At 37.8% G+C, this 18,405-nt stretch overlaps 1 protein-coding gene across 1 annotated transcript in view; it reads left to right on the plus strand.

The window, feature by feature from the left end:
* The first annotated feature begins 1,419 nt into the window (after positions 1-1,419).
* The window catches only part of LMO3 (LIM domain only 3), a 57,898-nt gene continuing 40,912 nt past the window's right edge, over positions 1,420-18,405 (plus strand). The window contains 3 exon segments of the mRNA XM_007454613.1: positions 1,420-1,583; positions 1,586-1,616; positions 6,501-6,714. Of these exon segments, the coding sequence (XP_007454675.1) occupies positions 1,566-1,583; positions 1,586-1,616; positions 6,501-6,714 (263 nt within the window). The 5' untranslated portion in view covers positions 1,420-1,565.

Genomic DNA, 18,405 nt, shown 5'->3' on the forward strand with positions numbered 1-18,405 from the left:
TTTGACCAAGTTAGGCTTAAAAACATGTTGCTAGGTGCTCTTGGGTTGTTTTTCATTCTAGTCTGTGAATTTTAAATTGCGAGGAATTCAAGTAATTGCAGGAAATGTTCAGCGGGGATGGGAGAGATGTTCAGTATCAGTTAATGGGGCACAAGTTCACAGTTTGGTTCTTGGGCCAGAGGAGGAAGGGGAGTGTGGCATCTCTGGACCCAGCTTGTGTAGCAGACCTGCCCTGCGGAGCAGCGACTTCGGAGAGTTCACTAACAGAAGTCAGAGAACCGGGCGACTGCAGCCACCCCCAGACATTTCTTAAAGGGGAGGGTTGTGTGCTTTTCCAGTGTATTCTGGTAGCAGTTTGACTCCCTTGCTTTTATTTTAATTTCCATAATTGGCAGCTTCAGAACTGGCACTGGAAGACAGTTTGCTTTCAACGTGGCCACCTATTCCAAAATGCCCCTGTTATTTTAGGAACCCTACCGTTTTCCTCCGGAGCTCTTTCGCAGGACTTCTTTTGGACGGGTCCAGGAGGTAGGCAGGGTCCTTCCCGGAGTCGACTCCCGCCGAGGTCACTTTTTATGCGGAGGGGGGATTGGGGGGGTCGTCCTCAGCGTTTGCGAGTAGCATATGCGTGGGGTTGTGCTGACTGCACTCGCAGGCTTGTACATTTTCACCCTGGGAAATTAGCAACAAAGCCCTATCTGTCTTGCGGCTGCTTTGCACTTTCCGAGGGCGGCTGTACTTGACTGAGCTGCAGAACAGGCACACGAGAGCGAGCGAGCGAACGAGGGAGGGAGGGAGGGAGGGAGGGAGAGAAGGAAAGGAGAGAAGAGGGGAGGGGTGGGGGGCGAGAGGTAAATAGTCTTAAATCGGAAGGGAGCTGCTTCTCTGTGGTCTTGACAAGCGCTGCCTGGGCTCCGCCGGCTCAGTAATAACAGAGTGACCTTTTCTTTGGCTGTATTCTGTCTGGCTGGGAAGGGATTGCATTTTGCAGCTGAGAGCCGGGGCTTCCTTCAGCTCGGCTCCTGGCGTGCTCCTGGGGTAAGTTGTCTTGAGCCAGGACTGAGAGAGACAGCCTTGGACTGCAGTGCCTAAAAGGAGGACACCTGTGGCTCAGATGCGGTCAACACCATTACTTGGCGGATCCTTGAGGACCTCATTATTTTAAACTTAAAAAAAAAATAGATTCCCTCCCCCTCTTTTTTTTTTTTTTTTTTTCAAAGCAATGCTTCTTTTTGACCTTTCCCAAGGAGAAGCGCTACAAAGCAGCCACTGTGCTTTCTGAACGGCCTCCCCCTGTATCGCTTAATTGAGAAGGTAAGTGCAGCAACTGGGTGTACACGCGGCGGCTTATTTGTGGTGTGTGTGTGTCTGCGGGTGCGCGCGTGCGTGTACGGATGTGGGGATTTTTTTCTTCTTTAGCCTCTCCTAATGAGGCATAAACTGGAGCTGCAGCCCAGCTCAGCACTGCAACTTTCACTCGGGCTGCAGCTCTGCTGAGACCGTTTTGTTTAAGTCATGTGAGGCTTCATTATTTTTATGATGAGACGTGAAATAGATGCGGGCGGATGTTGATGGAAGGAGGGAGAGCAGAGCAGCTGCGGCGCGGAACGTCTCAAGTACGACTCGAGTGGATAATAGTCAAAGTTCACGAGGAACTGCAGTATTTCCACAGCCCCGACTCCCGGGGAGACAGGGGCTTGAGAGAGTTTGGAAGGAGATGTTCGATTTGGGCCGGCCCGTAGGAAGGGAATTCAGTCTTAGGTGGGTTCCCGACCCTCCTCCCCTTACTTGCTGGAATTCATCACCCCCCCTCCCCCAGGAGTTGAAATGACCATTTTTGGGTTCTGGTGGCCACTTCTGCCTCTGCCCACTCTGCCATAATAACGAAATACCGTTCCTACGAGATGGAAAAGTGACTGTCTGCGGGGGGAGGGGGCGGTTGGGAGAAGTGGCGAGAAGAGAGAGGTTCCGTGGGGCAAGGTGCCTCTGTCCTAATAGGCTGAGATTCAAACTGCTGCGGCACATTTTTATGGGGGCTACCCAGATTGCTGTTATGAAATACAAGTCAGATTTATGATCTTTTTCATATTGAACATGATATGCTATGCTAACGCTGCATGTGACAGTTTAATCAAATCCATTTGTTACCACGACGCTAAAAGGGGCCGCTGGGATTTTAGGATTACGGGCAGAGTTAGGGAAGCATGTGGCTTTGTCATTCGCCATCATTTTGCACACTGCCACAAGGCGAGGGGCTCCGTGTGTGCGCCGTGTCTCGTCTGGCCGCCCTCGTCCTTTCCTCCACCCCCCGCGCCGCCGCTCCGACCCGCTCCCAAAGTGGCTTCACAATAGTCCGTCCTCCGAGGTGTAGGCTGCGCACCAGGTCCGCACTTGAGCTAAAACCGAGAGACCCCCTTCCACTTCTACCTTTGGGCTGGGCGCTCAATGCGAAGCCGCTGCAACTCAGGCACGCCTAAATCAACTCATGCAGAAAAAGGAGAAAAGTTTTGGTAAGGTTACAATCTATCATAGATGCACTTTGCCGGCGCTCGGCACTCTCGGCTACTCCAAAGCCTTCCTGCTCTTCCGCTGCTTTTGTGTCTTTCGAAAAGATCCGAAATATTATTGTTGTAACTGCTTTGAAAGACTGCTGCTTAAACCAATTAATCTTGCTAGGTGCAACAAAAACTGCTACATTCTTTGCAAATCATCCCTGTGTGGCTGCAAAGACACAACCACAAAAGGCTGGAGCATAAACTCCTCAAGGGATTCTTTGTTAGAGTGTATGTATGTTTCTTATTTTTTTTTTTTTTATTTTGCATGTGAGCTGCATCAAAATTGAACTCAGTCTTGCAAATCTCTTGTTGGCCTTTGCCAAGCACTAGCACTTTGCTGCCATGGTAACTGTAATTAAACTGATAAGAGTGGAAAAATGTCAGTATCTCTGAGCCTTGCAGCTGCATTGGAGAAAAAGGGAATCAAATTGGTTCCCAGCTCCATTGCTCAGAAAGGGGAGAGGGGGGGTGGAAGGATGGGGAGGGGGTTGGGAGTTGAAGGGGCAGAACAGAGTTAAGCAGCTCCAGCGCCTGAGATCTGGGGACATCTATTTGCATTGTTGTCCCTTAGGGGGCTGCAGCCTGTAGGGATGCTCTGGGCCAGTGAACAGAGAGAAACAAGCTTTTAGGCCCAATCCAGTTCTCCAGTCCGGGCTGGGGGCTGGGGAGAGGATGAAGATGGGCAGGAGGAGAGAAAATCTTTTGTTTGGTACCTCTTGGCAATCGAATGGCCGGTGTTGGCCAAATTCTTTTAATCTGTGTCACTGCTCCCAGCTGCAGAACCTGCATTCCCATTTTCGCATCTTCCTGAGGCACCTCATCTCTGCCAACCCCCTTTATGTATTCCCTCTTCCTTTTCCTTCTCCCAAATTGTCCTCTGTGAATCTTCCGAAGGGGACAAAATGTTTTCCATTCACTACGTGTAGTTAGTCCAAAAATATGAAAGACTGGGTCTAAGTGCTGCAAACCTTTTATTATGATTATTATTTTTTTAAGCCCCTGTATGTTGTGGAGTTGTGGTTACTTTGTTGTGTTAACTACTGAAGCTGAGACTGCGCGGATGAATGGCACAGAACAAGGGAACATAATGGAGGCAATCAACCGTTAGGCCGCCTCACAATGCAATCCAGGCAATTAAAAGCTCACCAGAGTTTAAATGAAATGGTTCTACTTATTTCTGCACACCACACTGCACAGGCTATTATTTATGTCTTTTTTTAATTATGATTTCCCTTAAACTGTCAAATAACTCAGAATGGCAGGGTCTCAGAGGCAATAAGAATTTCCCTCGGAACAATTTACATGCCAATCTAAAACTAGTTATGAGTCCTGATGTGCTATAAGCAACTTGTGAAATGTTTCTCAGCTCCGAACACATAACTCTACCCAGACGCGTTCTGCTGGATGCTGAAGAGAGGCTGCCGACTGCTTTATGCCTGTTTAGGTACATGGCAACGTGGTGACTACAAAATAGTTCTTTTTTCTACAACTGTTAACTTGCAGAGTATCGAAAACATTTCCTTTTCAAGAGCAATGGGATGATGTTTTCTGCAGGAAGGTACCAGGATGGAGCAGAAAATATCAAACTCCTTCTATGCCCAAGACCAAACAGAGTGTAAGAGTTTCAAATATTAATTGGCCTCTGAGTGCTAAATTAAAATGTCAGCACAACAAAAACATTTTGTGAAGACAAGCAGGGTAGAGTTGTCCCAAATGTTGGTACCCCCTGTCTTGGTTGCAAAGCATTGTGAATAAAGATAGGTGACCTTCCACGCTTGATGATGCTAACACAACTCAGAGAAACAGAGCTTAGCTACAACTAAGAAGGATTTGGACAAAAAATTTTCAGCTTGGTGATATAAAAAAATAATAGCCTTATAAATTGGATAACTAGAATAGCCACTGTTAATACATCTCAAGATGTTTTCAGTCATGCAATCCGGAATGTCATTTAGTAAATCACAGTCTCTCCCTCCCCCAGGTAGTTGGTTAAGAGGCACCTGGGTACGTTCTGTACTGTAATTAATGGGATTCATTCCTTGTGGAACCTTGCGAGAAGATGGTAACTAGTTCTGATCAAAGACACTTCATTTGTTAGAAGTTCTAGAGAATGAGATTTAGCAGAGCTATCAAGGGTTATGATTAATCTACACTAGACCCTGAGCTCCTTCAAAGAAAAGGAATAGAGAGCCGGCTATAGGAATACCACCTGCTGTTCTGTACAAATCCAGCTGCTAGTCTGCAGCTCCGAGGACCACGGCTCTGCATCCCATGCAGAAAGAGTAGCTACCTCGATGCCTCACTGCCGGTCCCTGCTCCATCACTCTATCAGAGAAGTTATTTTCTAATGGAAGTTCAACATTATAACACTATTATGTGAAATTCATGTATCATTTGTAGCTAGAAAAGTTATTCTGCTGTGAGGGTACTGTGTCTTGATGTCTCTTAACAGTGTGATTAAAAAAGAAAAAGATTGTAAAGATAATGAGGGTGCAGGCTTCATCATCAGGCATCAGAGGAAACTGAAGGTTTAGCTATTTTGGAGCAGGAAACACACCGAAAATGCTTTGGATTAGAGCTTGGCATTTCTTACTTGAGACTGTTTCAAGTGCAGGCATTTGGTGTCTTGTGTCATTCTATGTTCAAGTTTAAAACTTTATGCCTTAGAGAGGAGGCATAATTTAGCAGCAAGATCTCTGGACTGTAAGAAGGCCACCAAGTCTAGTGCTTAACTGTCATTCAGCTTTGAGCAAGTCCCTTAACCTCTCTTAGGCCTCTGTATCATAATTTGTAAAACGAAGGAATTTGGAATCGAAGTCTACAGTACTTTATAGTGCTTGAAATGAGTTATTTGATAAGTATGAAGCTCTGAATAGTTGGTCCAGCTTTTTTAAAAGCTGGGTATTTGACATTTAGGAGAGAAGAAACTCAAAGGCAAATACCCTTTCATTGAAAAAATTTCAGTCAGGTTGTAACACCCATAGAACTCAGCTAGACTCCTTATTTATGATGGAGATATGTCTCTAAAATATATAAATGTCCCTGTGTCTAGTCTAGTATGTATGTAATATATGTATATAATATATATTTGCATATGGATGTTTGGGTAACCTTATATATATTTAGACTTTGTCCTCTATTGTTTTTTCTTTCCTTTATAAAATAAATAAGTGCATGTTTATGATAATAAATTACATAATCCTATAGTTTAATTTTATATAAAAGCATGTAGTATATAGTTAGGTAATCTGCCATTAGTAGAAGCACTGACTGATGCTTGTGAGTGTAAGTACATTTAAAAAAATTTTTAACACAATGAATACTTTGAAATATCAAGGGCACAGGGGGGAAGTCTTTGGAGGCAAACAAGTATTATAGCATTGGTGAGCTTTTCGGGAGACTGTACTCTGCTTAAGTATAAACATCTCTACTGCTAAGTGAGGTTAGTGCATCCCATAAGGGTGCACTTTCCTTCTGCCATCAAGCCCGTGTTAAGTGAAATTTTTAACCAATAAAGGAAAACTCATTTTTGACTTCTGCAGCCTGTGCACAGACTACTTTGTTAAACAGCTTTCTTTGAGATTGTTAGCCATTTACTCATATTTTCTCCCGAAAGGAACTTCTTTATGTAGAAAATGGGGACACTATAAAATTATTTAATATTACTTCTTCGTGTATATAATATCAACTTACCAGGTGCAACATGAATCCTTTGTTTTACCACTTTATAGGTGTGACTTCGTAAATGGTTTAACAAGGGCTTAACAAAGTTTGAGACTCTTTTGTTTCCAAAATTTAGTTCTATATGTGTATGGCCCTCAAAAAGAACGTCTAACACCCCTTGAAAAAGGCAATCTGAAATGTTTAACTTGGTGGAGGTCTTTGGACATCTTCTGATTCTTTCTTGGAGTCCCAGCTCTCTTTTTTTTTCTTGTCTCCCTTTAGGTATACAAATGCTCTCAGTCCAGCCAGACAACAAGCCGAAAGGTTGTGCTGGCTGCAACCGAAAGATCAAGGACCGATATCTTCTAAAGGCACTGGACAAATACTGGCATGAGGACTGCCTGAAGTGTGCCTGCTGTGACTGTCGTTTGGGAGAGGTGGGCTCCACCCTGTACACTAAAGCTAACCTTATCCTTTGTCGCAGAGACTATCTGAGGTAGGAATTAGCCTTGCACACCAGTGATGACTGGATTCCTTTTAAAATACCTTTGTAAGTGTCTTTGTGGGTTTCATTTCCTTCCTACTAGCCTCTATTCCTGAAAGATGTCCACCTAGCAGCCTTCAAAATGCTGCCAGGTGCCTGTTCCACAAATGATCGCTTCAGCAACGGCCAGGAAAACACGATATCTCAAAGTGTTCCCATTTATTTGCCTTACCTGATGCTCCTACCTGGGGATAGGTTATTCCACTGCCTGTATGGAAACTGCCAGTTCACATCAAGGATGTATTTGGTAGAAATCAGCATGCAAGATGTTTTATTCGCACAAAAGTGACAAGGTCAGGCTGAGTATAGCACAAAGTAATCCAGTGATATTTCTGTTTCAGATTTGTCTGAGAAAGTCAATTTGAAACTCTTAACTGGCATTTATTAGTAAGGTGTTTATCGGACAGTGTTGAAAACTTTCCCCAAGTGTGAATACACCTCCCTCCACCCACCATGGCATTCCAGGTGATCTTCGCAAAGATAGTACTGAAAGTCGAACAGCCTAAGTCTTGCCAGTAGCTTTATGGAAAATAACAAAGTAAAGACCTCCATCATTATGGGGAAATGATAGCCACTCTCCAAACTGTAAATATCTGAACGGTTTCAGGACAGCACAGATGTTCTTGCTTCTGAAGCCATGAAGCAGACTAAACTTGTATCTTAGCGTTTAGTACTCAACACATGGACTGGTATTTAAGAAAAATTATTTTGCTTTTCAGGGAATTTTGTGATTTCATTCAGCTGCAAATTACTGATATTAACAAAGTAGGATCTATCAAATTAGAGAAATGATATATGGCATCATTTGGGTTTTCATATTTGATACAATTAATCATTTTTCTAGTCTGACATTAAGTGATTCATTTTGAATTTTTTTCCCTTATGACACAAAATTTATCAATCAGCAGTAACTCCTTGGTCATTTCAGGAGGTGTTTTCTAGGGAATTTGGTGCTGCTTCGTATATAATTCAGTTACTTTCAGTCCAATTCAATGTTTATATAAAAGAACATATTGTTTGATGAATGGTCATTACAAGAGGGTGAGTCCAGTACTGTTTATCAGATTCTACTCTCTCCCATCTTAGGACCGCTTCATCTGACAGCCCCCTGACTAATTATAACCACTTGCTACTACTACTCTGTGTTCCAGGGGCACAAAATACATGTAAGATGCCAGCAATGGGAATGGAATGTGACTATAGGCAAGGAGTTCCCTAACTAACACAACTAATCGGAATTAAGCTATTCCGCGAATTCGTTCAGGCTCTACGGTCTTGGAACTTTCCTCTTGCAAATAAAAATTTCTCCTCTGCTCGTTGTGAATTAGAGCCTGATTTCTACATAGAGTCTTTGTATTTGCTTTTAGTGACTTGACTTTGCTTCCTACTTTTGCTTTATCTTCCTAACCAATAGCCGTGGGCTTTTGGACTCTGTCTTTGACTTTTGTTTACATTTGCAGTATCTCCAGTGGATTCATGTAACCAAACAAGGAGTTTATATAGTCTGGGCAAGATTAAAGTGTTCTAATAAGCAATAAAGACAAAAATTAAGTCAGATTTAAAGAGAGTCTCTTGAAATCTCTGGATATTTTTAAATCAGAAATGTAAATTTGCCAGTGAAATACATATGTCGTGAGTGAAACTTTTGCAGTTGTCTACATAGTAGAGAGCAGAGAAAGTAACCTTGTGTTGTTTTAATCTTCCTTATGGTAATAAAAGTAAGTTGTTCAACTGGTGTTTGATAGTCTTAAGTGTATTGTTGAAGGGAATTTATCAAAATAGTTTTCATCTCAGAAATCTTTATCTCTAAAAGAGTCTATATGTTGCTTTTTGTGATGCAACTTTTACTTGATTTCTGATAGGCTCAAACTTTTAATCTTGTTACCTTATTTTTAAAAAATCATACTCTTTCAAATTTAAACCCTGGTCCTGATTGCCAATATATTCATTTCTCAGAGTACAATTTCCTCTTAAATTGGTCATTACCACATTAATGGCCAGTTGTTATGTTAACAGCCTAAGGGTTGTTAACATTTCAAACTAAGCTGTTAACAGCAAGCTTATCCCTTATTTAAACTGAAGGTTTTGTTGTATATAACGTGACTTCCTTGGCAAGGAGTAATTCATCAACACTTAAAAATTGCAGAAGTGAAACAGGGAAATGGTATGTGTGTAAAACACCATGTTATGTGTTATAGATTATGCCGCAGATGTGGTATTTAGTTTTATGTGGAAAGTGTGTATCTCAGTGAAATTATGTCTATGTTTAAAAGCGTATGTCTGATTGGCAAATTAAAATAGTCTGATTCTGTATGTCGAATAGACAAATACGTTCAGGCAAACTTTATTTACCAATTAATTTCTTTGAATGGGTATAAACAGGCATTCAAAAATGCTTATTGGATGCCTGCTGTATGAGAGGCATGATTTTGGGTCACAGACAAAAATTAACTAACGGAAAAAGGGAGGTGCACCTCAAACTGTTACTATCTAATTGTTTATTAATTACACAAAATCTTTAGTATGATCAGTACACAAGTAATATTCTGTGGCTATCTTCCCGAGCTTTGAAAATAATTTTTCTCATTTCCCTGTTAGTTCAGTACATTTCCTTCTTGTGTTTTGCACAGCCAATGCTTAACCATTTAAATCCTATTAAAAAGTAGTTTAGTTTGGTTTTCAGGTCTTCGGATATTATGTAATATCTTTGAGGCACAAACGAGCCATAAATAATTTACAGATTTGTGTTTCTCTGTCTAATTTACTAGGCATCTAAGTAAGAATATGTAAAATGATAAAGAAAAAATTGCTTACCTGTACCAGTAAATTATGGGTTATAGATATTATCCTGGGCCAGATAATTTTTCATATCTAGAGAAGAGTGAAATATTTTTTGCCAACCGTATTTAACTTCCTAGTTAACTTCTCCTTCCAAAAGCAAACACAAAAAACACTTTTATTGCTGAACAGTGAATCTTGAAGTTCTAACATTTTATTTTGCCTTATTCTGAGTACTGATAGTGGTGACATGTTTTTACAAGTTCTTTGAATGATGAGTACAAGAATTTAAATCATAAGATATTTTCTTTAGGGTATTAGAAGCTATTACTGCAGTAAATTTGATTGTGCTCAGATTTTTTTTTTCTCCTTTGAGGCACAATTAGCTATATTTACGCAAAAGAAAAGATTTTTACAGTTTGTTACTGAGTTTCAAATCTTAACAGTTCCCTTTCCATAACAGGGCTGATATAATATCTTTTACTTTTCTGGAGAATATAAGATCCACCTGTCTGATGAGAGGGAATTTGCCAGTTTTCAAGATTGCTCTTCATCCTCGGAAATTCATTAGAAAAGGAACAGAAAGATTGATTTTTTGAAACTTCCTCTATTAAACACGCTTTCTGACTTAAACTATGAAGTTGGTCTGCCCACTAATATTTATATGCCAAGACCTAGAAATGAATCTGTTAAAAATGTATCCAACACATTTATATTTTTTTTATTTTTAAAAGTTGTTTATGACAAAGTAGATATGGAAGCATCTTTGTGCCTTGAACCAGAGAATGCATAAAGTAGATTAGCAATTACTGTGTAAAACTAGTCAAGGTTTAGTAATGATGTTTACAGGACTATGTAGCTACTGCTAAACTATCTAGCATTCTGATTTGAGTTTGGAAGATATGAATAAAGTAGCTATTAATGTATCATCAGTTTTAGAATTAAGATTTTGTGTCAAGTGTTACAAAGTCAGAACTAGGAGATACAGCAAAATACTTTACTTCTCAATTTGGAGAGTGTAGAATATCAGAACTTACCAGTTAAGCTGTTGGACCATTTTTGTCAGTTTTTTAATTTAAGCCTACATTTTCTTACTTGTAGTATATTTTAAGCAGTAAGTCGATGAAGGCTGTATCTTATATCTCTATGAATGGTGTTTTACCAGAGAATGTACTCAAAGCTGTTTGCTGTGATACTTGCCATGGAAGCTGCATACAGCTCTTCTATATGAGAGACAGAAAACGTCTTATATAAAATTTAATGCAATTTTCTATTTTTATACGTGAGGATGATTTGTTTAAAATGAAAGTACTGGGAAAGAACGATGCTTCATGCTGTACCACAGTTGCCAATTAACAAAAAGGATTTGAAGCTTCTATGCTGATTGCAAATTTTATGTGCTTTAGTATAATAATATGATTTTACAATAGAAAATTAAAATTAAATGCTATATAGAGCATTAACCTGGCTATAACTTTATTTCACACTGATCAAAATTGGTACTTATAAATTTTTATATAAGGTTAACTTTATATTAGTACATAATTATGGCCCTAAAAGTAAATATAAATACATTATTAATGTTATTTTATCTGACAGTTAATTGCACAGATTCTTTCTTAATGCTGACTGACGTGTTCATTCTGTTTTTCCTGCTTTGTCATCTTTTTAACATTAGGCGGTTGAAAATATCTCCCCTGGAAAGCAGTACATTATTATTTGAAATATAACCTTTTATTGTTCTAAATTCCAAAAAATTAATCTTTTATATAGAATGAAACTCCTCCCAAATAAACTTTCTTTTTCCTAAGGGCTCCATTTGAGCTTTCTTAACACTTTATAATAGTCATAACTTTTATTATTTAAATGTCTAAGCTCCTCTTAGTATTATGAAATATTTTGGCATCTGAGTGTATTAGACTCTAGGGTCTCTGAAAAATACTGCTATATTCCCTGTAAATTATCTTACCTTATTTATAGCTTTATAAAATTTTGTGATTTTAAGTCCATTTTTCTGTTTATCATAGGAAAGCATTATTGCATTCTATTTCAAACATTTTAGACTATATATCGTTCGTGGACCAGTACAAATCAGGAGTGATAATGAATGTTGTTTTGTACAGTGCTTTGGGAGAGTGCCCCTTGCTTTAGGAAAAAAGGGTCAATCCACCCTAGACTTCCTGAGCAACAACCTCTGCAACAATCTCTGTTAAAAATATCCTATATATCAATACATAGAGAATTTCTTATTTGTAAATTTATCTACAATATCTGTCCTTAATTCTGTAATACACCCACTTTCAGTGAGTGAATATTTCACTAATTATTTTAGTTTTGTGCCTTTTTGTTTTGGTTTGTTTTATAGACTTGAGATATTGTCACTGGAAATAACCTCCACCAAGAATATTAGAAATACAAAAAACACTTCACACTTGTTTCTATCTCTTTACTGTTTTTTATCTTTTTCCATAAAGCACAGAATACTTCAGTCAGGATAGTTTTTACGCATAAGATGGATAAGTTAGACATACCTGACTTAGCAGAAAAACATTCTGTTCCTACAAGTATATTTAGGATTAAATGCATCCGGAAGAACTACATTTGAGAATTGCCAAAGCTGCTTATTTTGCACTTTACAAATACATAGAACTCTGGGAAAGAATCTCTATTTTTGGTTGCTCTTAGAGTATATCAAAGTAAGCCAGCACTTCATTTATAAACTCACCATTAACTTCCATTAAGTGACTAATAATAAATTTTAATGCTGTTTTGACTGCATAAACATAATTTATTAAGGAATCTCATTTTTTAAATATGCTGAAAGTAGTAATTTTGTAAATGGTTTTGATATACATTGTAGAAATGTGTTATGTAGTTCAGTATTCCACCTCACATAAAAATTATATAGGCTTAAAGAAGAATTGCACCAGCCTAAACGACCACAGTATTTTTTCTCATTACACTGTGAGTCATTGAAATATTATTTTGGTATTTGATTTGAAAACATTTCCCAGTTCCCATGAGAATGTCTTCTATCCTTCAAAATTATACACTGTAACCTCATCCCATCTTCCAAACAGAAACTTGCTAACATTTCTCACTTTCATCAATAATTGTTAAAATATATGAATTGTAAATATACGACAAGATCTTGAAAACAAGGAAAGTAAAAATAAAAATAGCAATATTCTATCAATCGACCAGATAGCTTTTTAAAACAGCATTTACATTAGCCATGTTTCTTTAAAAAGGCATTTTCCTTTCCTTTATAATTTTTTAATTGGTTTACATAAGCAATGACTCCTACTGATTCATGGCATTTCCCTTTGTAAGCATCTAAAGAGATGTAGGTGTATGTATGCATGCTGCACATACAGATATTAGAATCTATACAGCCTTAGAATGAGCATTGACTTTTGTCATAATTTACTTTCACCAGATCACCATAGTTTGGCACACTTTGAAACTTGTAAAATTCAGATGCTTGATGCCAGCTAATTCCTTAGTATTGTAAACTATAGCACTGACTTTTTCTTAGAGTGTTAGCCATTCTAAGAGGAAAGACAATTTTTTATAATACTGTAGAATGCCTAAATTTATTCCCTTGTGATTTTTATCACCCAATTCTGTTTTTCTTAGCTCTGATGGAGTCTGATACTGTCTTTTCCATTTCTATTTCTACCATCATTGCATACTTGTTTTGATGATTAACTGTATGTTCCCCTTTTCAAGGTATTTATAAGAAATTTACTTTGGAGTGGAAGTTACATTGTGAAGCCAGAAATGTGGCATTTAGTTTTGTTTCTTATCTTAAAGCAATTTCTTTTGCTTATTGAGGTTTTTTGCCCCTTATTATCCATATGAATGGATAACTTTTCCCTAAAGGAATTAGGACCTAAACATACCCTTTTATTATATTCATCAAACATATTTACTATATTACAAACAGAGTTACTATAAATCCCACATTAGTCACTTGGGCATTCACCTGTGCCATTTTTGCTTTCTGCTCTATACTATCAAAACTTCTTGATAGACCTTTTTCTTCTCAACAAAATTTTTTTAGTTATGTAAAGATTCCAGATCTTTTGCTGAATTCTTTTACTCCATACTGTTGGTTTTTTATGATGCAAAATTGTCTAGCTGTGGACTTTACTGGTTTAAAACAAAATCACACTTGAGATAAATAATCATCTTGTAATAGTTAGATCTCTTATTTGAAGTTGGAAAATTAACATTAAGCTGCACGTATTAAGTTAAACTCTAACCAGCGTGTGTTGTTATGATTCAACGTAATATTAAAAACTCTCCAACTGGGCTACTGGGAAAATAAAAGACTCTTAAGAATTCAAAGATTATTTGCAGAGGAGTACACCAAAGCCATATTTAAGTAAAATTGTTATTACAAATTCAGTAAAGCATTGCCTACAGTAAACCCATCCTATTAATAAAAACAGAAAATCAGTTTTAGTAAACATAAATATCAAATATGACATGGATTAGTAATGGGGCAGGGAATGTCATAAAATGTGCTGATGATTACATATAATAGTAATCTAAATACCACCAAGAAAAAATAAATCCCCATCTCATTTATGCTGTGGGATCCCAACATGCAACTTCAAGGGGAAAAAGGAAGTTTTAGACATCATTAGTTTATTCTGATTTCTGAAAACTTTTAAAACAATGTCATGTTTTTATTATAGCAATTCTAACAGAGGTGCATACCATTTTTTAAACTATTCTCTTTTTTTATTTCTAAAAGGTTTTAAAATCTCTTAAATAATGTCCTTTGATAGATTGCTCACATTTCATCAAAAAAAATAGAATCAAAACTGTTAACACTTTAAAATACTTTATGGCATTGAGTGTGATGCTTATTTTGTGTTTATCAACCACTCAATAAAAATAAATTCTGACCAACAGCTGCATATTAGACTGAATAAGATAAGTGATTAATACCTGTGCCTTTGCTTGAGTGGAAGGGGCTGGGGGTAGATAGGTGAATGAAAAAACAATCATAACTTCTAACACTAAAAGTGAGTACTGGTTTCAGTGGGCAGGTTTATTTAGTTTTGCAGGTGAGAAGTTCAGCTTTACTATACTATGAACATAATTTTAAAGCCTGTAAATATTACAAGTGAATATCCACTGAGGGATGTCTGTGCTTTGGGAGATAGAAAGAAATAATACAATAAGTTATTGAATTGTCTTAAAACTTAGCAAGTAGTATTTTCTGTGGCCATTGATTAGGAAAAAAAATGAAAAAGGTTCTGAGCTACAAGAATCCCTTCTTTCCACAATGTGTTCTTGCTGAGTGGATAGGACTGGGGTTTATATTTATGATTACATGCTTTGCCATCTCTTTAACAGTTTAAAAATGAAACCATTTAGTCACTTAACAAATATTTGAGTGCTGATATTTCATTTCTATAAATAATGAATGTAGAATCTTATATTTCTAATTGATTTTGTATAAATACAAAGGTATTAATATTTTACTATATAAAGAATAAAGTAGTCTAGGAAATTTGGGAAGAACTTATGGGCAAGTTAGTTCTCAAATTTTTTATGACTGATGTATTCACCATAGTTGAATAACTAAGGAAAATATGTAAAGAGTTTTTAGTGTGGTTATATCACATGGAACCAGTACGGTGAATGAGAAGAGGTATAATCAAGAATGATTAGAAAAAAATTTTAAGAAGGGGGGTTATAAATAATCAGTAAAAATTATGCTCTCTAAAAATCCTTTTGTAAGCCAGTAGTCCTATTATAAAAGATGAGTTTTAGGCTTCATAGTTTACTTTTAGATGCAGAGTAAGATAGAATTAGCTCTGTAACCTTCATGCTGTTTGCATCGTTCACCTCTTACTGCAGATATTGGTAAGTTATCAACAGAGGTATAATTGACATCCCTGTCAGAACACTTAACATCCTTGTTCCCCATTTTTCCACTCAAAAAGTATTATTCTATACACTCTAGGTCCTGTACAAAGCCTTAGGATACAGCACTGAATAAAACACAGAAATAACTCCTTCCCTTAAAGAGGTTATATTCTAGTTGGGGAAGCAGATAATCAACAAACTAAGTATTGAGTACATTAGGAGATGATAAATACTACAGGAAAAATGGAGCAGTGTAAGAGGTTTGCAGAATTTGTATTTATGGGTGAGTGTGCCTTTGTATGTGTGGTGGGGAGATAAGGCTTTGAAAAATTAAACAGTGTAGACAGGGACAGCCCTGTTGAGAGGGTGACTTGAGTAAAGACTTAAAGAAAGTGGAGGAAATAGCCATGGGGATGTATAGGAAAAACATTGTGGGAACAGGGAACAGTCAGTATGAAGATCTTGCAACGGAAGCTTTTCTGATATGTTTGAGGAACATCAAGGATGCTAGTGTGGTTGGAATGAGTGAGAGAGCGAGAGGCAAGGCTTACAGGCAGCCACTATGTGGTCCTGTGGTATCCCTGGTATCACTGTTACAACCAAGAACACACCCTATACCTTTCTAAATGTCAGGGAAGGAAGTGGTAATACTTCTGTCTGAGAACCACTGTGAAGCTTACTCAGGCTGTTAGAGACTGAATTCCATTTGAGATAACAGAACTCATCAGCTAAATTGGGATTATTTTCATGTATTATTTACTGGTATTTTTTTTGGGGGGGGGGATGTCTTTTTATTTGGCCTGAGTGATGACCCTGTGTGATTACATAATAGTTGTGAAATATGTCTCAAAATAGACATCAGGATTAGGTCACTTGACTGTTGCTAATTCACAAGAGATGGTATAGTTGTATCTTTGAGTTTAAATTGACACATCTACATACATCTACAATATAATGGAGTATTTATACATCATTATATTTCAATATGAAATACAAAGGAATGTTCATATTGATGAGCTAGGGCTGCCAACACAGCACGTATGAAGGTAATACCTTGGCCAAAGATGTCATTAAACTCTGCCCTGATCACAATGTAACTGATATTTTTGAATACTTAGGTAATAAAAATTGCAAAGATAAGGATTTTTCAAAGGCTGCCAGTTTCTACTCTTAAAGTAGAAACATCAGTTATTCTAGGTCTGAAAGGTGATTTTTTTCATTATTTTTAAAGTCAAGCCGAGTTTTATTGAATGAAATTATTTTCTCGTACAAAACATTTAAAATAGCATATTTGCTCTAATTATCATCAATGTTTCCAAACCCGGCATTGAGAAAATACATCAAAGACATATTATTTCAAACAATTGAATCACATTCTTGATAAGACAGATGTTACAGAGTGTTCTGTTTTATGCTTATGCTTTGCACCCCTCACCTAACCCTAGCTCACTAATTTTAATTTCGCATCAAGAAGAGCTAAGCATTCATCTTAAAAACTAAAAGATTAATATGCATTCTTATTTGTGAGAGTGGGATCTGGATATACAAGCCGTCTTTACTTTTGAAATTAAAAGTTATATTTAAACCTTAAGTACAAATCAAAGTACTTGAGCCTGTATTTAAATTTGTAAAATTATAAAATGATGCATCATGGGTATTGGTTAAGAAGCTTTACATTGCATCTTACAGAGAGGCACAGCATGAACGGGTGAGCTTTCAAAGCGGTGGCCCTCTGTCCTTCATGCATAAAAAATCTTGAACATAATTTCCAGAAAGCTACGAGGTGGTGGCCAAATGACTTTACAAGTCTTAATTCCTACTGTCACCCTGCACATCCTGAGTGTTGTTTTTTTTTTCCTATTACAGTTTCTAGCAGCCTTCCTATTCTTTTTGGTAGATGGGCATGTGTTCTAACTGCCATCTTGTCCTCTTTTAAAGTTCAAACCTATATTCCTAATCACTTTGTGATTCTTACCTTCTAAAATGGATCAATTTGAGCTTGATTTTAAGGAAAGGTCATTTGATCTTTTTTTTTTTTTTTTTTTTTTTTTCTGGCGTTATGCGGGCCTCTCACTGTTGTGGCCTCTCCCATTTGCGGAGCACAGGCTCCGGACGCGCAGGCCCAGCGGCCATGGCTCACGGGCCCAGCCGCTCCGCGGCATGTGGGACCCTCCCGAAACGGGGCACGAACCCGCGTCTCCCGCATCGGCAGGCGGACCCTCAAGCACTGCGCCACCAGGGAAGCCCTCATTTGATCTTGAGCTGATAGTCTGCTAGGTGTTGAAATAATCTTGTCAGTGGTATTTATTAAACTATTATCTTTAGAATAAAGATCACATGCTTGTTTGACTAAACATGTTAAATGCTTTGTCTTCTCAGTTAACTGTGGATTGCTGCAGTGACCTGAGAAAAAAAGATATATTTTGAGGAGATTAAAATTTTTTTAAATATTTTTGATTTTCCCCTGAGGATTTATCTGCTGAGTAGTAAACAGAACCTTGCATTTTCACCACAACTTAGTTTCTCACTGTGATTCCAAAGTCACAAGCTCATCCTACATTTCATCTTAACGCATACAGTGTATTTTAAATCATTTCACTGTGTATTTCTCACTATCTGCCACGTTGTGTGTTGCACGCCCTGCCCCCGCAACTATCATTAATGGAACGTTAGTCATATATGACTGTTATAATGCATTCATCTGCTGTTTTTACCTTCTGTGACAGTACTTTATAGAAACAGAAATGTCACATCAGTTCTTGCTAATTCCCTAACCATATCCCAAACCGGATGTGGTTAGACCTAATCCCTAGGTTTTAGAGGCATAATGGTAAGGAGTACAGATGTGAGGTCTGCTACTTCCCAGTTGTATGTTCCTAGCAAGTTACTCAACCTCTCCAAGCCTCAGTTTACTTATCTGTAAATAGGAATTACAAACCCATTCATAGAACTGTCAGTGAAACACCATAGGGAAAG

The sequence above is a fragment of the Lipotes vexillifer genome, unplaced genomic scaffold (genome assembly GCF_000442215.2).
Source record: "Lipotes vexillifer unplaced genomic scaffold, Lipotes_vexillifer_v1.1 scaffold911, whole genome shotgun sequence".
In the NCBI taxonomy this organism is placed as follows: Eukaryota; Metazoa; Chordata; class Mammalia; order Artiodactyla; family Lipotidae; genus Lipotes; species Lipotes vexillifer.